Raw genomic sequence first — 21,129 nt, 5'->3', positions numbered from 1 at the left:
ACATTTGATTGAATTAAAATAGGTAACACAGTTTGGAAATAGTTGTGTCAAAAGAATTATTTAAACTATTTAAGTGTCACACTTGTTACGGTTTTTATACCTATTGAAAATTAACTTTTGAAGTTTATACCTACCTGATGACCTAAATAAAACTAAAAATGTTCAGTGGAATAAAAGTTGTACCCTATTATAACTGAAATATTCTACAGATATAATTCTAATCCAAAATGACAAAACAAATTGCTAAGGAAAGAAAACCTAAAAAGGAAGAATTCAAATTAATTTCCATGGTATTCATGCAAGGCTTTTACTCAGCCTGTGGTAGACTACTTATAAAAATGGCCACAATGACTGCCCTTTGTGAATCCACACTTTTCCACAATGACTCTGGGCTAAACCCTATGACCTGCTTTGGCCCGGGGGACAATAATAAAATTAAGGCAAGCAGAAACTTGGAAAGTGCTAGCATACAGGGAGGGACCTGCTTACTCTTGCTACTCTTAGAAACCCTGAAACCACTGGCATCAGGTATCTGAGATGTGGTGAGCCTGCTGAATGATGCACATGGCTTTCTCAAGTACTTCTGCCTCTGCCAACAGCCAGATGTGAATGAAGTCGCTGAAGTCACATGGGTGAGCTAGTGCCCCAGGTGGATCAGAGAAAGTTATCTCAGGGGATCCCACCCTAAACTGCAGACTCACAGAATCATGAATAAATAGAATAGTGAATAAATAGACTTTGAGAGGGTGTGTTGCAGAGGACAGGGCCCTGATACATTGCACAAAACCAAATTTCTCTCTTTATACCAAAGTTTTGAATGCAAACTTTGCCCTTATATTGTTTTTCAAACTCTTGTTCATAATCCATTAATGAGTGATAAAATCAATGAAGTGTGCTACAACCAGCAATTCTTTAAAAATAAACTAGCATTGGCCAGGCAAGGTGGCTCATGCCTATAATCCCAGCACTCTGGGGGGCTGAGGCAGGTGGATTACCTGAGGTCAGGAGTTCAAAACCAGCCTGGCCAATATGGTGAAATACAAAAATTAGCCAGGTGTGGTGGCGGACGCCTATAATCCCAGCTACTCGGGAGGCTGAGGCAGGAGAATCGCCTGAGTCCGGGAGGCGAGGTTGCAGTGAGCCAAAATTGCATCACTGCACTCTAGCCTGGGCATTTATTTATTTATAAATAAATAAATAAAAATAAACTAGTATAAAGCGCACTACATGTAAAATGAGTATACTTCATTATAATATGAGAATAGACATATTTACATACACATATGCACATATTTATATGTATTCTGGAAGGAAATATAAACTGCATCTCAATACGAGTTATGGTTTAAAAAATGTGAAAGTTATTGTCTCTGAATATGGTCAACCTCAGAGAACATAAAGTTATATAAGTTAATCATTGTGGAGAAATTACAGTAACTGAATACGCAAATCTAGGTTAAGGCACCCAAAATAAATTTTACAAATTCCAAATTTAAAGATTAAAATGTATTTGGTAAGATTTAAATCAATGTTAACGCAAAATTAGTAAGAAAATAACAGGAATCATTAGAGACAATTTTAACTGATATATGATTTACAGTCACCATATACTAAGCAGAAAGTTTTCTTCACTCACCTATTACCATATTCAAAATATCATCATTCTCATCTACTGAAGGGTCCATGCAAACCATGTCCAGCAGTTCCATTAGCTGCTTTTGAAGAGAATAGGCCTCCTTGAAAAGAGCCTGAAGAAGGTCTGAAACTAGGTGTAAACGCCCAGAATACACAGATTCACTATTCTGATTACGGATAAATAAAAATGAGAGAAAAAACAAATCATAAAAAGCTCAAGAACCAAATTTACTTTAATTCATACTATTAGAAATCATAAATTTACTGAATCACACATTGATTGTTCAGTGAACATCCATTAAATATAGTGTACTTCAAGAGATGCAAGCATGTATAAAATATTATTTGACTTCCATGATCTTACAAATACAGAACTAAAAGAAAGGTAACATTAGGCCAGGTGCATGACATTTTTAGCATCCTATCAGCAAAGAGAGGTATTAAATAACTAGCTATTTTCATTTGCTCAGCAAATAGCAATATTAAAACTGTCTGAACCCCATAAATTCTAGGCAAGCTTTTGTGCCTCAAGGCTACCTTTGGAATGCAGAGATGGACTAAATAAGGATTAATTTCCCTTTATAAAAGGAAGTTCTGACATCTAATCATAATGGTAACTGAATATTGATCAATGCAACATGACAGAACTATTTCAGGATCCCTGTGTCTGTCTCAACATAAATTCTTAAAATTTCTTTCTTTATAGAGGGGAAATAAAATAAAACTAAAAACTCCCAAAAAGCCACTTTTAATGACTTACTTATAACCACTTTTTTTGAAACAATTGTTTACTTACATGTTCTTTATTGTATAGAAAAGTTTATTTCAATAATACAGACTAAAATGTAAAATCTTATAAACATTATTTTACTCAGCCCCTATGCACATTGATAATATACCATTCAAAGTATAATTAGACTTTTACTCACCTTACAATGCACAAATGTGCTTTTAATTACATGAAGGACTGAGGAGGGGAGACTCTGAATATTTTCCAAAATGATGGAGTCCTGTGTGGCACAGACATGCTGAACACATCCTGTAAGAGCTCCTAAGAGCTGCACCATTGTCTGTGAATAAGGAAGGAAATTTCATTCAGAATATATTTTTTGTGCACTGAAAAGGTATTAGTCAGTATGCTGGGTGCTACAAATATAGCAGTGAACAAAACACAGTCTGTTCCTCTTTTCACAGAACTACAAATACTGGAACAACTGTCTAGCCATTTAGAATCCTAACCCAAACTTCAAAACACATGGCAGGTGTTCTACACATATCCCTTGAAAATACAGGTCGGGTAGGCTGAGCACGGTGGTTCACGCATGTAATCCCAGCACTTTGGGAGGCCAAGGCGGGCGGATCACGAGGTCAGGAGATCAAGACCATCCTAACACAGTGAAACCCCGTCTCTACTAAAAATACAAAAAATTAGCCAGGCGTGGTGGCGAGTGCCTGTAGTCCCAGCTACTTGGGAGGCTGAGGCAGGAGAATGGTGTGAACCGGTGAGGAGGAGTTTGCAGTAAGCCGAGATCACACCACTACACTCCAGCCTGGGTGACAGAGCGAGACTCCGTCTCAAAAAAAAAAAAAACATAGGTAGGGTAAGCTAGCTTGATGACTTGTCTTCTTATAAGAGTTTATTATTCAGAATTCATGTTTCTATATTCACGTCTTTAATTCTATACATTTAATTCCAACATTACACCATTACATAAGAATACATGGCTAATCAGTATCAGTATAAAAATTTTGATATTCTTTAAGCTCCCTCTCTCTCCTGCTTTCTAATACATTTGACTTACCTGTAAAATATTCCTTAGAGTAGTCTGGATTTCCAAATTTTGGCTTGACAGTCCTCTGGCTTGACTGGTTAATTCATATACCATGTCATCAAATAATTTCACAGTCTGTAAAAACAAATCAAGTAATAAACAGTAATAAGAGAAATCACTAGAAAAGACAAGACAAAACTTTACAGAGAAAACACAATACGATAATTTGATTTTGCACTTAGTAACAGGCTATCATCTAGCTTAACAATTGTACCTAATTAAGCACAAAATATAGAGAAAAGGTACTTTTACAATATAATTCCCCCCAAAAGCCTCAAACAGAAATTTATTTTCCATTTCTATGGTTTGGATCTATTTAATAGCATCAATTTTTTGAAAAAATCACTCAAAGTTCACATTTTAGAGATGCAAGAAATAAAAGTATTACTTTTGCACAATAAATTTGACTGTCTTGAAGAATCCACATTCGTATGGCTATTTACAAGGGTATTTTCTGGAAGGAATTTGCACTGAATCTCTATCACTACTTGCTTATTTTCTAACCAGTTTCCTTTTTGACCCAATTCAAGATAACCTTCCTGAATTAAGAGTATAGTATATGACCTTACAACTAAGCTTTTTGTCTGTGAAAAGTTAGCCACCCTAAGATCTTAATACTTGGATCTTTCTAACAATTTAAATGACCTAAACATTATAAGAATAGCAACATAGTCAACAATACAATGTAGTTAAAGAAGATACTGTTTCCCGTAGGCCTGTTAACATTCAACATCTATTTTTATCAATGTAATAGTTGAATCTTTTTCTGGTGGTCAAGAACAAATTCTAAGAAATATTTCAGATAGAGAATCATCAAGTGACTATGAGTACAAGAAACCTGAAAGATTATGTTTAAAAGCTAAAGTTAGAAACCCATTTCAATAAGAGATTAATTACAAATAATGTTTCATTTTGGCACCAAAGTATCTTTGGTTGCCTCCATTTAAAACAAAAAAAGTATGCTTGTGCTTTTCAGAGAAAACGTATACCATATATATCTAAAAAGTAGTAACGTAGTCTGTGAATTTAATGTTTTATCTTAGTTACTTGATTTTGCCAATATTCCAGCTTTTTTTTTTTTTTTTTTTTTTTTTTTGGAATTCAGGGTTTCACCCAGGCTGGAATACAGTGGCTTTAAAATACACGAACATTTAAAATTGACTACAAATAATTTAAAATCAATTAGCAAAAGACTCATACAATCTGAAAATAAAAATTTTTTCTTTTTTTTTTTGAGACGGAGCATCGCTCTTATTGCCCAGGCTGGAGTGCAATGGCGCGATCTTGACTCAATGCAACCTCTGCCTCCCAGGCTCAAGCAATTCTCCTGTCTCAGCCTCCTAAGTAGCTGGGATTATAGGCACCAGTCACCATGTCCAGCTAATTTTTTGTATTTTTAGTAGAGACAGGGTTTCATCATGTTGACCATGGCTGGTCTCGAACTCCTGACCTCAGATGATCCACCCACCTCAGCCTCCCAAAATGCGTGGATTACAGGCATGAGCCACCACGCCTAGCCTATAACAGTTTTTAATTGCCTAATGATCACACTAACACGATTATAGTCTCACATGAGATCTATTTACTCCTTATTTTTATTTTGAATATATTTGATATATTAGAAAAACAGACCCATAATTAATGATAAATTATCTAAGACTGAGAGGTTAGATTCCTTATAACATGTATTTTCAGGTAATAGTATTATACCTTTGGTAACACTTGTGAAAAGAAAGTCTGTTCCAATGTCAGGTGGTTCATATGAGGTAAAAACATTTCTACAATAATTTTCAAAATTTCTGTAAAGCAAATAACATATTTTATAAAAATATTGTCATGTCAGTCAACAAAGGCCACTGCCCTTTATTAAATGCAAGAATACTACCAATCTAAAGCTTGATATACTTTCAAAACACCACATTCTATGTAGGGAAACTATTAAGTAATAGCCAAAAAAAAAAGAGAGACAGCGACAGAGAAAGGAAACAACCTACATATCCAACAACTGTGGACCAGTTGAATAGGTGTCTGTACATCTATTGAATAGGATCTGCCATCATTAAAATTACATCTTAAAACATGAAAAATGTTCAAAATGTAGTTAAACAAAAAGTTTCCAAAATATAACACCAATTTTAATATAAACATGTACAAAGAATGATGGATAGGCTGGCAGGAACATACGGAAATGAGATGAGACTGTTCTCATCAAAATCTTAACCATTTCAGATTAGATGTTTTGTAATCTTTTCTGTTTTTCTATGTTTCATATTTTCCACAATGAACATGAATCACTTCTATACTCAAGATAAAAAAATAATTTACTCAAAAAAAATTATGCCACGCATGGTGGCTCATGCCTGTAATCCCAACACTTTGGTTAGCTGAGGCAGGAGGACTGCCTGAGCCCAGGAGTTAAAGACCAACCTGGGAAACATGACAAGACCTCATGTCTACCAAAAAATAAATATATAATTAGAAAATTAGCCAGGCATGGTAGCACGTACCTACGGTCTCAGCTACTTGGAAGGCTGAGGTGAGAGGACTGCTTGAGCCTGGGAGATGGAGGCTGCAGTGAGCTGTGTTCGCACCACTACACTCCAGTTTTGGTGACAAAGCAAGACCCTGTCCCCTAAAACAAACAAACAAAAAATTAGGCCAAGCATGATGGCTCAGATCTGTAATCCCAGCACTTTAGAAGATGGAGGCAGGAGAATAGCTTGAACCCAGGAGTTCAGGCTGCAGTGAGCTATGATCACACCACTGCTCTCCAGCCTGGGTAACAGAGCAAGATCTTGTCTCGAAAACAAAACAAAACAAACTTCGGGGCTAGGCTTGGTGGCTCATGTCTGTAATCCCAGTAGTTACAGAGGACAAGGCAGGAAGATCACTTGAGCTCAGGAGTTTTGAGACCAGCCGGGCCAACATGGTGAAACCCCATCTCTACTAAAAATACAAAAATTAGCCAGATGTGGTGAAGCATGCCTGTAATCCCAACTACTTGGGAGACTGAAGCAGGAGAATCACCTGAACCTGGAAGGTGGAGGTTGCAGTGAGCAAAGATCATGCCACTGCACTCCAACCTGGGTGACAGAATGAGACTTCATCAAAAACAAAGGAAAAAAAAAATTAGGTCCCATTACACAATGTAGATTCAAATTATAAATGAATATTCCACAACCAAGTGAACTCTAAATAGAAAAGCTAACTCAAAATATGAGTAAACTGAGCAGTCTAAACTCTCTTCTGACTAAAAGAATAAATCTTGTCAAGTAAGACTGAAGACGACATGAAAATGAGAAAGCCAACTTCCTCCAAATGATAAATTTGTTATCACCTAGACAATCAGCTTTTGACAATTTAGAAAGTATTTTCTAAATGACACTAAACATGTTAGAGACTGATAGTTATTCAGTGGACTGTAAATCATGTTTTACATAGGTCTAATCGTAACGTTTAATATTTATAATTTGTTTATACATACATCATCAACAAAACACTTTTGGTATTTATCCAAAACGTAATTTAAAACTTTTAAGTGCTGGAATTTGAAGGAATTTGTTCAAGTAACTGAAGGTTATAAAGGCTGTAACATAGAAAACAGTTACATTTCAAGGGAATACAAAACTGTAAGGACACATCCATTGAGGTATGTGGGGACTCGTACCTTAACATCAAATAATACAGTTAAAACAATTTAACTTACGAACATGCTCAATCCAACTGTCAGAATGTTGAGACAATGAGTAGGATAATTAAGGAAGATACTAGTATCATAATAATAGGGTATTCGTTATCAGAATAAACTTAAAAAAAAAAACCCTTTTGAAATTTAAGCAATGACCCATAAGAGACTGGAATTGGACTCAAATTACTGGCTTAATTTTGCTTTTAAAAACTTAAGATTAGGTAAACAGTATTGTGAAAATACATTAAAGAAATATTTTGAAAATTGCCCAAGGACAAACTTGCCTTTTCAAACTATGCATAGTCATGAAATATTTTTGACAGATGAGAAACAGTGCTACAGTAATCCACAGGTTTATGATTTATTTATTTTTTGAGAGAGGGTCTCGCTCGGGGCCAGGCGGGTGGCTCACGCCTGTAATCCCAGCAATTTGGGAGACCAAGGCAGGTGGAACAAGAGGTCAGGAGCACGAGACCAGCCTGACCAACATGGTGAAACTCTGTCTCTACTAAAAATACAAAAAAATTAGGTAGGCATGGTGGCGCGCGCCTGTAATCTCAGCTGCTCAGGAGACAGACGCAGGAGAATCACTTGAACCTGGGAGGCAGAGGTTGCAGGGAGCCGAGATCGCGCCATTGTACTGCAGCATACACGACAGAGGAAGACCCCGTGTCAAGAAAAAAAAAAAAAAAGAGAGGGTCTTGCTGTCACCCAGGATGGAGTGCGGTGACATGATCATACCTCACTGCAGCCTCAAGCTCCTGGGCTAAAGTGATCCTCCCATACCAGCCTCTCAAGGAGCTGGGATTACAGACGCACACCACCATGCCCAGTTTGTACTTCCAATTTCTATTACAAGAAATTTCTCTTTCCTCAACATTTCTATAGTACTTAATTTATACCTGTCTTGCGTCACTCATCACCTTTTATCTTATTTTCATATTACTTACATATCTTTCTTACCAACCTTATTAGACTGAAATTCTTCTGCACATAGCAACTTACAAATACATGACAACAAATTCTCCATATATACCATCAAAAATAATTGTTAGAAATGTTTTACTGTAACAACACTATAAGAATCATCAAAGAATGTCAATAAGAAAAATGAATAACCCGCCCGGGCGCGGTGGCTCACGCCTGTAGTCCCAGCACTTTGGGAGGCCAAGGCAGGCAGATCACAAGGTCAGGAGTTCGAGACCAGCCTGGCCAACATGGTGAAACCCTGTCTCTACTAAAGATTCAAAAACTGAGCCAGGCATGGTGGTATGTGCCTGTAATCCCAGCTATTCAGGAGGCTGAGGCAGGAGAATCACTTGAACCTGGCTGCTGTGAGCTGAGACGGCGCCATTGCACTCCAGCCTGGGTGGCAGGGTGAGACTCCATCTCAAAAAAAAAAAAAAAAAAAAAGGAACCTATAATCCCACGACACTAATACAAGAATTCATTCCTCTTCTGAAATCTTATTTTCCACATATATTTTTACAGCAGCAATCAAAATGAGGTCATTATTAACTCAAATTTGAGTTCAGTAGGATAGAATTGGCCTCATGAAAAAATTTCAGTAAAGCTCAAATAATTGCTAGCTGTTCCAAAATTAGTCACTTATGATTATGCAGACATGCAGGTAAGGCCTAGAAAATAATATGTAAAATGCAAAACATGAAAATGATTTTGGGGGATAGTGGCATTGTAGATTTGTTGCAAATTTTTCATTTGTTAAAATAGTGAAGCTAAAATACTACCATAAGCTGAAAAAAAAGTATTGTCTAATTAGACTCTCAAGAATTTTTAAAACATGAAATATTTTTAGCTCTTTAATGAATGCTTACTATGTGTCAGGCACTGTTCTAGGTGCTGAGGATAACACTGTGAATAAAATCAACTTGCTGCTTTTATGAACTTTGCAACGTAATGTGTAAAAGTGGAAAATATACAAAGCAAACAAGAGCATTTCTTTTAACGATAATGTGCTTTTTAGAAAACTGAACAGGTCAATTGATACAAGTGTAAGACTGGCTTTGGGGGAGCTACCTAAGATTGAAGGCTCTGAAAAAGCCCCTCTAAGGAGGTGACATTTGGGCCAAGATATAAACATGAAATATGCAAAAGGCTGGGAGAACCAGGCTGAGCACAAAGATCCTGAGGTAGGTGAGCCTAATGTATTCATGAATAGAGTGTAGTTAACTAGGTATGAGAGAAGGGCAAGGCTTAGATCACCTGGAGCCTTGAAGGTAAAGTGGTTTAAAAAGGGAAATTACGTGATCTGTGTTTTTCCCCTCTGAGCTTTCTTGTAATAATTATGAGTAGAAACAAGGAAACTATTAATACTCCAAGTGAGAGGGTGATGGGGTTTGGAATCAGAGTGGTAGCAATGAGGATGGAAATAAATGGATTGATTCAAGACAGTTTGGAATCAGAAACAATAGAACTTATTGATCGGGTGTGTGAGAGAGACAGGATTCAAGGTTTCAGTTTGTGAAACCATTTACTCAGATGAGGAAAACCAGAGGAAGAAGTTCCGGCTTTTTTGAATATGTCGTTTGAAGTGCAAAGCTAAGTGGGAATGTTGACTTTCAACTTAATGAAGTCTCTCTATAAGCTTGTGGGGAAGGAGAGGAAACATGTTCCGTGTCTCTATTCTCCCAAAGGCTAACATCATGTCTCACACACATTATGCATGCAGTTTAAGTGTTTTTGAATGTTTTTAGGGTGGCTATTTGTTTTCAAGTTGAAACTCCTTTAAGACGGCAATTGTGTATCTACACAAAAACTTAAAAAGGGGGCCTTGGCACTTTCTGAGATTTTGCTAATGTCTAGGTGAATGACTTCTATGTGATTATATGGGGCTTTAGCTGCACAATATTTGTGCAGTGTTGAGACTGTCTCAAGTGAAGGTTACTTTTTTTTAGTGTAATTGTATAAAGGTGGGCTCAAAAGTTGTGAAAAAGATACATATACATAGGGTTTACCATGAAAAGGCTAGGATTCCAGGCACATTTACAACCACAAAGGCATGAGACCAATCAAGAATGTGCTGCACCTGGATGGCAAAGGCGCTAAGCGCCTCAAATGCAACAGTCAAAAGCCAACAAGCGGAAGCAACTCTTTCAGAAAAAGACTCCAGCCCAGCAAGAGGAGTGAGAACTTGCCTCAAAAAAAAAAAAAAAAAAAAAAAAAAAAAAAAAAAAAAAAAAAGAAGAGGAAGAAGAAGAAAAAGAGGTCTGAGAGAGGAAGGAGGAAAATTATTTTTATTTACTGAACATCTTTTAAAGATTTCACACCACAGAACTGTGTCCTTTAATTCTTACAACGCTAAGAAAGGCATTATTCATATTCACCACCCTTTTTACGGGAGACAAAACCTCACAGTATCTCGCTTTATCTCAACCTATTAAGAGCCAGGGCTATCCTCATACTCCAGGTCTGAGTCCTTGCCTCTCCCATTACCCACTACCAAAAGTATTTACACTTAATTGCAAGCAACGAGTACAGAAAAACTCAAAGAAGGAATGGAAGAAAACGCCACATCCACTGCTAAACCCTTAGGTCAGAATACGTCCGCGAGCCTTTCCAGGGCCAAAGCCTTAGATCTACCATGGTTGTCGCTTCCCCTCCAGTCCCTCGCTTTTCATCCCACTCGCTGACAAAGAAAAGAAGGGGTTCACGCCGCGGTAATATAACCCAGCCTGACGGTGAGTCTGACGGCACAGAAGAGAAAGGTTCGCGACCCGCCCACACCCCTCTCTAGGTGGAAATGACAACTAAGGAAGGATATGAGGAGTCGGGGTAGGACGGATGGCAGTTCCCGGCGGCATAGTTCCTCTGGCCAGCTACTTAATTCTTCCAGGTGAACCGCGCTAGCCGGGACGGCGCGTTCCTGAGACATACTTTCGTCAAACAGCACACCTTCAAACCAACCCCGCCACAGCCCAGACCGGAAACTCACAGTCCCGCCACAGCCCAGAGCGGAAACTCACAGTCCAGCCAACCCTTGCGCTCTCTCCGCCGGCTCCAGAACCATAGAGAGGAGGACGGCTGGTTTCTTGGTGAGCCCGGGTCCCTCAAGGCCGGAAAGAAAGTCGGGCTTCTCTAGCCTCCGGAGGACTCGACTCGCTGGTGCGCGATTTCAGTCCGGAGGAGGTGTCGTGAGATGAGCTTTTTCAGACGCGCGATCCCAGGACGTGTCGGGAAGCTAGCATTCTCAGGTCTGGATCACTGTAAACATTACATTCAAATGGGGAGGTGAGGGCCAGAAGTCCCAGATTTGCTACCCATGGGGTTTTAAGATTGCACTTCTAGGGTCGGATTTGTCCTGGGACCTGCAGCCGGAAGTGACTCCGAGCCTTGCAGCGTGATGGGAGAGAAAAGAGGCGCCTTCCTAGCCGCTGGACTGGGTGACCCTCCTCTCCCCCGAATTGTAAATCTTGTGTAAAGGGAATAAAGATCCCACTTGCCAGAATTGTAAAAACAGAGGCAGATGGTATAGTGTCTAGCGCAGTGGATAGAAGATTCTCAATAAAGTTGCTTCTGATTTCTACAGGCCTCTCCCAACTACTGCATTGCCCTAGTTTGCGTTCGCTCTGTCATCAAATTAGTCTTTACTAATTATTTCCAAATTACCCCCACTTCCATACACTTAGGGCTGCTGTTCTCGACTAAATGTTTGGAGTGAAGTCTTGGATGAATTTACACACACCAGACCATACCTATGGATGTTTTTAAAGGGACGCCCACTTATCAAAATAAAATATTGTACGTCTTTTGTAAAAGACAGAAGTGAAGTTATTTTGGAAGCTTAGGGGGTGAATATGGTTGGACACAGTCAAGACAGCTGAAAGATGGCAAGTAACTAGGCCGTCCTGTCTGAATATCTTGGACTTTATGTTTGTCCAGGTGGTGGTGGTGGTTGCTGCTGCTGTTCTTCTGTTTGTTTTTATAGCTGATTTTCTTCTCCCACTTTTGAACCCTTAAGGTGTATATGAGCGTCCAAATCTCTTTCTCTCTCTCTCTTCCCCACAACTTTTTTAGAAAAGGCAACTGTATGGTGGGGCGGGGAGGGATTGGGGATGGCTGTTTAATATTACACTTTAGTGAAATGTGCCATTTTGCTTTAATCATCATTTTCTTTCTGTTTTTTTTCTTTCCAGAGTTACATGGAAAGAGGACCGAAGACGTCTAAAAAGTAATTTGGAAATACCTCTAAATGTTTGTTACCATGTATAAGCTGCTAAAGAGAAATTGGGCCCAACAAAATTAATTGAATAATTGAGGCAGGTTTGTGTGTGTCATCAAATTCTATCCAGAAGTTGAAGAATCTGAATTTAACAATCGTGTGCATTTAATAAGAGGATGACCTTTCAGTTTAATTTCACTATAGAAGACCATCTGGAAAATGAATTAACACCCACTGGAGATGGAGCTTTGACCCTGGATTCCTCAAAAGAGCTGTCAGTCTCAGAAAGTCAAAAAGGAGAAGACAGGGACAGAAAATGTTCTGCAGAACAATTTGACTTGCCTCAGGGTCACTTGTGGGAACATAAGTCAATGGAAAATGCAGCTCCCTCTCAAGACACAGACAGTCCACTCAGTGCAGCCAACAATTCAAGTAACTTGGAGCCATATGGAAAACAGCCCTCCTTGAGAGCTGCTAAAGAGCATGCTATGCCTAAAGATTTAAAGATGTTAGAAAATAAAGTCATAGAAACATTACCAGGTTTCCAGCATGTTAACTTCTCAGTAGTGAAAACCATCTTGTTGAAAGAGAACTTCCCTGGAGAAAACATAGTTTCAAAAAGCTTTTCTTCTCACTCTGATCTGATTACAGGTGTTTATGAAGGAGGCTTAAAAATCTGGGAATGTACCTTTGACCTCCTGGCTTATTTCACAAAGGCCAAAGTGAAATTTGCCGGGAAAAAAGTCTTGGATCTTGGTTGTGGATCAGGTTTACTGGGTATAACTGCATTCAAGGGAGGGGCCAAAGAAATTCACTTTCAAGATTATAACAGTATGGTGATTGATGAAGTAACCTTAGCTAATGTAGTAGCTAATTCCACTTTGGAAGATGAAGAAAATGATGTAAATAAGCCAGATCTGAAAAGATGCAAGAAACCAAAAGTAACACAAGAACTATATAAATGCCGATTTTTTTCTGGTGAGTGGTCTGAGTTTTGTAAGCTTGTACTAAGCAGTGAAAAACTTTTTGTAAAATATGATCTCATTCTCACCTCAGAAACCATTTACAACCCAGATTATTACAGTAATTTGCACCAGACTTTCCTTAGACTGTTAAGTAAAAATGGACGTGTACTTTTGGCTAGCAAAGCACATTATTTTGGTGTAGGTGGAGGTGTTCACCTCTTTCAGAAGTTTATAGAAGAAAGGGATGTTTTTAAGACCAGAATACTCAAAATAATTGATGAAGGATTGAAGCGGTTCATAATTGAAATAACTTTTAAGTCTCCCGGTTAATATTCACTGAGTAACCAAAATGAAATAAACAGAAGGACCAAAAATTTGAGTGTTTGATTTCTGTCTTGCTATTAATTTTTCTGAATTTTTGATGTTTGTTTAGTTTATCCAAATCATAAGTGAGCTGTGTTAGCAATCTTGTACTCACTAGGTGAAACTGAGAAAATATCCTTGTGCATTTGATGAGATCTCCTGGGAAATCATTTTGTAGCAAATTCTGGTATTCTCCATCTTCATTCTATTTGACCTTTTTACCATCTTTGACATTACATGAAATTGTACCCAGGAAATCCTGCCATTTCTTCTCTCAAGTCTCTGAATTTCTTCCTGCTCTTTGTTAGTTCCTGGTTCACGTGAAGTGTCTGATCAGATCACTGTGCCATTAATATACATCACTAAATATTAGGTTTGAAGGCCTTAGGTAAATAGGAAGAGGTTTTTGTTTCATTTTGTTTTTATATTCATTTACCTTGTATAGTAAGGATCAGAATGGTGAGAATTTAACTAAATTCACATGGAGATGAGGAAATAAAGGGAATCTGTGATAGAGTATAAAAGTGATGCAGAGAACTTTTACTACTTTAGGTTTACTCCTTATAGCCAAGTAAGAGATCCTGCAGTCTTGGTAGGAGGAAAAAGAAAAAGAAAGGAGAATTCTAGATTTGGGGGAGTATAGACTTCTCACCAGTTGTTAAATAGTAGGAAAGAAAGGAGAAAGTGTTTTGTTGATTCAAATGCAAAAAATTTCACATTTTACTTCATTGGGAATTGGGAACGGCCTTGCTCTCTATAACAACAGTAAAATTGACAGCATTTTTTTCTTTCTTGGAAGTAGCTAAAATAATCGGACGTCATGGATTCAATTAAATGTGATATTTACTGGACATTTACAGTTAACTAGGTAGTTTGTATAGCATCTTGCATAATACTTAAAACCTTATGAGGTATATGTTATCTCCATTTTAGTAGTGATCATAATAGCTAACAGTATTTAGCATTTAGTGTAAACAGAAGACCTTTATATATCTTAACATTAAATATTCATAACTGCCCTATAAGACTCCAAGAAGTTAATTGATTTGCTCCCAATCACATTTCTCACCTTGAGCCAGAATCTGAAGTCTTAAAAGTCTTTACGCGCTTTCATCATCCAGTGGTCTCAACTCTACCAATGCCTGTTTTCATCACAAATATTTCTTAGCACCCTCTTACTACTCTAGAATGAGAGTCATAGTTAAGGAACCTTACATACATTATTAAAAAGTATATTCCTCGTTTATATATAATTATATGTGATATTCACAACTCTAATATGAAGAAAGTAATTTATAATCAAATAATTTATATCTCATCAGATACACACACAGGTGTAGCTACACAGAAGACATGCAGCAGCCAGATGCTTATACCTAGGAACAGGGGTCCCTGATGCCCAGGCCATGGACCAGTACCGGTCCGTGGCCTGTTAGGAACCGGGCTGCACAGCAGGCGGTGAGTGGTAAGCAAGTGAGTATTACTGCCTGAGCTCTGTCTCCTGTCAGATCAGCAGCTGCGTTAGATTCTCGTAGGAGTGCACACCCTATTGTGAACTGCACATGTGAGGGGTCTAGGTTGCACACTCCTTGTGAGAATCTAATGCCTGATGATCTGAGCTGGAACAGTTTCATCCTGAAACCACTCCCCTGCCCAGCCCTTCATGGAAAAATTATCTTCCACAAAACTGGTCCCTGGTGCCAAAAAGGTTAGGGACCACTAACCTAGAGTACCATTACTGAAAATGCCACAGCTACAATTCCAGACTTACCTACTAGGTAAGGTAGAACAAATTGGCCTTGACAGCTGGATTGGGGAATTGAGGTACAAATCACTGGATAGAGGCTCGTAATACAATAATCAGTTTCAATGATTTTGAGACAAATAGGTATCTCTCAATTCTCCGAGAGAATTAGACTTTTAATGAGGTCTCATCCAGGAGGCCCATTCAGGAACAGCAGAGACACAGCCTCTAACTAGGGGCTCAGGACAATTTCACTTCCCAGGGAGAGGGTTCAACAAGTGCAGAAAGGATCAAAGCAGAAGCCCAGTCATGGGAACTAGATAATTTGGGGCATTAAAGATAAATTTGGGGCTGGGCACGGTGGCTCACACCTGTAATCCCAGCACTTTGGGAGGCCGAGGTGGGCAGATCACCTGAGGTCAGGAGTTCGAGACCACCCTGACCAACATGGAGAAACCCTGTGTCTACTAAAAATATGAAATTAGGTGGGCTTGGTGGTACATGCCTGTAACCCCAGCTATTCGGGAGGCTGGGGCAGGAGAATCGTGAGAATCGCTTAAACCCAGGAGGCAGAGGTTGCAGTGAGCCAAGGTTGCACCACTGCACTTCAGCCTAGGCAACAGGGAAAGACTCTGTCTCAAAAAAAAGAGTAAAAGGAAAAAAAAAAGATAAATTTGGGGGTATCAAACAGCCACACCTACCCAAGATAGCTGGCAGCAAAAGGGACTTGGGACACAAATTATGGCTACAAATCCAGAAAACAGATACATAGCTTTCTCATGTAACAGTGTAATTTAATCATTTAAGGGTTATGATACTTTGGGTTAAAATTCCATTTCTCCATCTGTAAAACAAAGTTTATAATACTATATCCCTAGCAGAGTTCTTTGAAGATTAAGAGTTAAGCATTTATCTTGGTTCCTATCAAGTTTCCTATGTATAAGTAGAAATTATTATTTTTGATAATTCTTACTATTTAGTCACCTGTTTTCTGAATCAGATAGGAAGTCCTGCTCACATTTGTTAAAAATGGTGTTTGTACCTTTACAGTATACAAATCTCTGTTCAGAACTTGAAGAAACCACTAAGTTCTAGGCCTTGCTCTGCCCACCATTAATCTCCACTCTCTCTCATCCCATTCCCCTCCCCACTCCTCACCTCCGCATTCCTAAATTGTCTTTTTTGTAAGCTTTGGTTGCAGATTATTTATGATGAAGAAGAGTGCATCTTGTAAATTTGCTTCTAAAACCTAGTCACGTATGTGCTGTGTTCTGCCTTTAAACTGCCCATTTCTCAGATGTGCCTGTCCTCTAAGTTCCAGTTTTCATGTCCCACAGATGACGTTCTGTCCATGTTTCAGAAACTCATGGAACTGTGTCTGTGCTAAGCGTTGTGACTTCACTGTGTCAAATGTGATGGCCAGTGACACATCTGCTGTAGGGTCTGTCAGGTGGATAAGTATCAGCGTTTCATCTAGAGAATGAGATTTTCGAGAAGATTAAACCTATCTTCACTTTTCAATGCCCTCCATAGTATTTTCTTCAGGTGCTTACTAAATGGTCATTTGAAAAAGAGGAATAGCAAGGAAACTCAGACTCCATGAACTTGATTATTTGCCTCCACTTTAGCTGGGACATTTTGAATTTTTCATACCATGTTTATGATGGCATTGTGATTGCTGATAATAAGGTTTTCTTTGGATGAAAGTACACATTTAAAATTGCCATCATAACTAGTGCAGCCCAGGAGAGAAGTTGCTCTGTGCTTTGTAAGAATCCTTTATTGCAGTTGAGGGATGCAGCTTCTATATAGCCCGGATGGTTGGGGGAAGCCATAGTACATTTATAACTACTAGAAATCCAATTTCTGCCTTTTCAAGGAATTAAAAGGAGTGTCATCATCTATACGGGAGGTTATCTAACAAAAGTGCTTTTTCTATTTGAAAGAAACTATGTAAAAATTACAATGACAAAGAAAAACTTTATAACTTAAATATTACCAAAGAAAGTGGGGCATTTTACCCCTCACAGAGCAAGGTAGTGGTCAATTTGTGATCTGCAAAAAAAAGATATGATGCAGGGATACTGTAGCTGTCCTTTTCCATTTACTGGTGGGATGAAAAAAGTGGATGTAAAGGCTTGCCTTTGGCAGTAATGTTGACCCTTGAACAACATGGGGACAGGGGTGCCCACCCCCATGCAGTTGAAAATCGACATACAATTTTTGACTCCTCGAAAACTTAACCACTAATAGCATACTGTTGACCTGAAGCCTTACAGATAACATAAACAGTCATCTAAGAATATTTTGTATATCATATGTATTATAGATTGTATTCTTACAATAAATTCTTTTGTATGTCATAGGTATTATAGATTGTATTCTTACAATAAATTAAGCTGGAGAGAAGAAAGTGTTAAAAAATTAGGAGGAAGAAAAAATATATTTACTATGTCTTCATGCTTGTCATCTTCAAGTAGACTTCAAGTATCTTTGAGTAGACTGAGGAGGAGGAGGAAGAGGATTGGTTGATCTTACTGTCTGAGGGGTGGCAGAGGTGGAAGAAAATCTGCATATAACTGACCATGCAATTCTAATCCGTGTTGTTCAAGGGTCAATTGTACATATGTTAAGCCTTTACAATAGAATTGCATGTACTTAGTCTCATGAATCCCCAAATGCCTTGGCTGTGCTGCTGGTAGACTGCGTGGTTCACAGTACAAAGATAAAGATGCTCCTTCCTCCAAGTAGATTTGGCCCCATGATAGGGGGAATGGTGGGGTAAGTCAAACAAAATCTGTTTTTAGCCCCACTTGCCCTTTCAACTCTTCTTAGTCATCTTGTGGCTTAGTACTACAAACTTCCACAGTCTTCCAACTGATAAGATATAGGAAAATGGACAAAAAGTGATCAACATGAAAAAAAAAAAACGATGTAACATACATCACATGTAGGAAGGGGGCTGTAAGACATAGGTTTTTCTTCTCGCAATGATTTGGTGCTCACAAGAGCCATTCCATTGAGGACATCCAGCATGACAAAATGGAATAAAGTTTTAGTAATCCCATTGTGCAGTAGATTGTTAAAGAAAAAATGGTTCAATGATATTTGTTAAAGCATGGAAAGGCAGACTTTATTCATTACCACTGAAATAGGTATAGGGACCATGGCAATGGGATTTTGCAGTAGGGGAGAGAAAATAGGCTTAACTGCAGAGTATGGGCAAGTGGGAATTTATAGCCAAGGAGCAAGGTGGGTCAAGGGGTCAGTGAATGAAAAAACACTAAGAGGAAGCATCAAGGGTAAGGAGGATTCTAACCTAACAGAACCTAACAGAATTCTTGCTGAAGATAAGCCAGACATTACTAGGGAGGCAGATAATGACTTTTGAGGTGGGGATTCTTGCTAAACTGACTTAGCAGAGTTCTTTACTAAAACTGGATTTTACAAAAAGGTCCACAGATAGGCATAAGAGAAAGCCCAGAAGCCTAACTAAATTTTGGCCAAGAAAAGAATCTGTCAAGGTGAATGCAGAGTTTGAACTAGAAATTAGGGCTACAGAAGAAAGTATTCTTGTGTGAGCCTCCCACCACTACACACTGCACACTGCACACTGCACCCTGCACCCTGCACCCTGCACCCTGCAGTGGAAGCATCAAAATGAGCGTGAAGTCAGATGGCTGCTGAAATCTGTCCCTATCACCCCATTCAAGAGTCTTAGATGTTCTCTGCCTGTCCTGGCTACACTGCAGCAGTGGCAGCATAGTTCTGAAAGCCTCCAAACATAATCCAGTTAGCCACACAGTATCTGTGTAGCTCTAGTAATTTTCAAAGTCTACTCTCAAACCTCCAGCAGGTCTCCACCAGTCAAGTTCTACTACTGGTCTCAGTATAGCGGTCACAGATCATTCAGTCAACTCAGTCACCTCTCAGATCTTCCTAAGGCTACAGAGGAGAAATCAATATGCTTCACAATGTGTAGACAACAAACTTGTCCACTGCAAGATCCTGAAAATTTTATTCAAAGAGATAAATAGGAAAAAAAATATTTCTATTCTGTCATGTCTGGTCAAGACTTGTCCAGATTCTTCTTTCTGTGTGTCTAAAATGTCCTAGAGCTCAAAATATTTCTAGATCTCTGCTATTTTAGGATAAATAACTTCTCGTGAATTTCTGTAAATTAGATGCTGTACTTATTTTAAATTGCATGAAAAAAGTATTCAGTGTGTGGGCATTTTTTTAAAGGGAGAATGTGTGTGGAAAGGTAGACTAATGCCTAGAAATTCAGAACACAGCCAGTCAGCTCAGTGGCACAGCAAATTGTCATTAACCAACCTCTATGCCACCTTTTTTATTATCATTGCTATTCTACCTTTGTGTTTTAAAGATCTTCAGAGGAAAGCACATTTTTAATGATTTGCTTTTCTTCCCTAAGCTTTCCACAGATTAAACTCTGCATCCTGTTTGCTTTGCTGTGTTCAAGCTTCTCCAGGATTTTTACAATAAGAACCAAAAAGATTCTTACTTCTATGGAAAATACCTCAGATATGCATTTTCTTGGAAAGGTGGTCAGATGTTTTGAATATTCTGCATTTTATTTCCTTTAACACAAAACACATTCGAGCCTGTATTTTAAATATTAAAATAACCACTCGTTTAACTTTGTGACTAGCTTTCATTTTCCCAAAGTAGGAAAAAAATATTATTTATATACCCTCCCTCAAAATACTTCAGAAACTCTTGTGTCTTACCTCCTAACATAGTTCAACATAAAGAGAAATAACTTTAATTACAGTTGAAATCATTAGAGATTCTTAAGTTTTTGGTAATTTTAATTAGGTTCACTATCATCTATTACTGTCAAATAGATATTTTACGTGATTGCTTAAAAAGAAATGACAAAACCAAATATAAAAACCTGAATGTAAATTATTTTACCCATAATTGGTCTAAAAAAAATCCTGGATCAGCCCAGTATTTGATTACATTGATATGCACAGGAGACAGGGAAATACAGGTTCCCTGGTAAAGGCCCCACCTTCAAGTCTGAAAATCCATAGCACTAAGAGAGAAAAGGCATTCCCGTTTTTTGCACCTAAAAAGTTCCCTTTTGACCTGCCATGCCCCTTATTGTGTACCATATAAACCCCAAACCCCAGGCTCCAGAGGGAGACAGGCAGATGAATGGCAGAACAGCATGGCAGAGAAGGAGAGAAGAGGAGCATCTGAACGTCGAGAGGCTGGGGATGATTGGTGAGGAGATTGACTGCTGGACGGCCAAACTCCAGGAGAATATCATCTTCTCACTCCATCCCCCGTCCAGCTCCCCATCCATGCCACTGAGAGCCACCTCCACCACTCCATAAAACTCCCACATTCATCCTTCAAGGCCATGTGTGACCTGATTCTTCCTGGATGCCAGACAAGGACCTGGGTACCAAGAAGAAACTGAGCTGGTTAATGCTTAAGCTGCAGACAGCAAAGCTGAAAGAACACACTGTAACACATGCCTACTTGGGCTTCAGGAGTTGCAGACACCCACCTCTAGACAGTACCATGGGGCCAGAACCCAAAGAGCTCTCCCAGCTCCTGCACCTTCCCGCCTGTGTGCTCCCCTCCTATAAGGGGTTTGAGCTCATGGTGGCCCAGCAGAGAGCCACACCCCTGTCACACATCCTGCGAGGGGGGCCAGGTAACTCTGCCATCTCAACATGTACACAAAG

The 21,129-nt window shown here is 38.8% G+C and overlaps 2 protein-coding genes across 11 annotated transcripts in view; one reads left to right on the top strand and one right to left on the bottom strand.

Annotated features, from left to right (window-relative positions):
- The window catches only part of FIRRM (FIGNL1 interacting regulator of recombination and mitosis), a 58,822-nt gene extending 47,614 nt beyond the window's left edge, over nucleotides 1–11,208 (bottom strand). For 2 of the 8 annotated variants that reach the window (XR_011610966.1, XM_071075370.1), the window contains exons 1-6: nucleotides 10,938–11,051; nucleotides 7,174–7,214; nucleotides 5,178–5,266; nucleotides 3,438–3,542; nucleotides 2,565–2,705; nucleotides 1,637–1,802 (exon numbers count right to left, since the gene is read on the bottom strand). Coding sequence is in view for 7 of the 8 variants with exons in the window: in XM_071075370.1 (XP_070931471.1) it covers nucleotides 1,637–1,802; nucleotides 2,565–2,705; nucleotides 3,438–3,542; nucleotides 5,178–5,266; nucleotides 7,174–7,214; nucleotides 10,938–11,047 (652 nt within the window). In the remaining variant the exon portion in view is untranslated. Of the gene's footprint in view, nucleotides 1–1,636; nucleotides 1,803–2,564; nucleotides 2,706–3,437; nucleotides 3,543–5,177; nucleotides 5,267–5,974; nucleotides 6,069–7,173; nucleotides 7,215–10,755; nucleotides 10,775–10,806; nucleotides 10,866–10,937; nucleotides 11,052–11,138 lie in introns of those variants that run through there. The other 6 variants (XM_071075373.1, XM_071075389.1, XM_011760475.3 and 3 more) reach the window with 6 other exon arrangements.
- LOC105493037 (methyltransferase 18, RPL3 N3(tau)-histidine) lies at nucleotides 11,071–20,066 on the top strand. 3 transcript variants are annotated; one of them, XR_011610978.1, is made up of 3 exons: nucleotides 11,214–11,366; nucleotides 12,309–15,135; nucleotides 19,842–20,066. XR_011610978.1 is itself a non-coding variant. In XM_011760480.2 (2 exons), the coding sequence occupies exon 2, from the start codon at nucleotides 12,511–12,513 to the stop codon at nucleotides 13,627–13,629; it is 1,119 nt and encodes a 372-aa protein (XP_011758782.2). In that variant the 5' UTR covers nucleotides 11,071–11,207; nucleotides 12,309–12,510; the 3' UTR covers nucleotides 13,630–20,066. The 3 variants fall into 3 exon arrangements, 2 of the variants coding, with proteins under 2 accessions (XP_011758782.2, XP_011758780.2); XM_011760480.2 differs by lacking the exon at nucleotides 11,214–11,366 and adding an exon at nucleotides 11,071–11,207 and having other exon boundaries at nucleotides 12,309–20,066; XM_011760478.2 differs by having other exon boundaries at nucleotides 12,309–20,066.
- Nucleotides 20,067–21,129: the final 1,063 nt, after the last annotated feature.

This window comes from Macaca nemestrina, chromosome 1 (assembly GCF_043159975.1).
Source record: "Macaca nemestrina isolate mMacNem1 chromosome 1, mMacNem.hap1, whole genome shotgun sequence".
Classification (NCBI taxonomy): domain Eukaryota; kingdom Metazoa; phylum Chordata; class Mammalia; order Primates; family Cercopithecidae; genus Macaca; species Macaca nemestrina.
The sequence above is the reverse complement of the archived record's forward strand: the minus strand, read 5'-3'. Positions and strand labels throughout refer to the sequence as shown.

What these genes read in the sequence shown, in the direction of transcription:
- LOC105493037 (XM_011760480.2), top strand. Translation starts at nt 12,511, where the DNA reads ATGACCTTTCAGTTTAATTTCACTATAGAAGACCATCTGGAAAATGAA.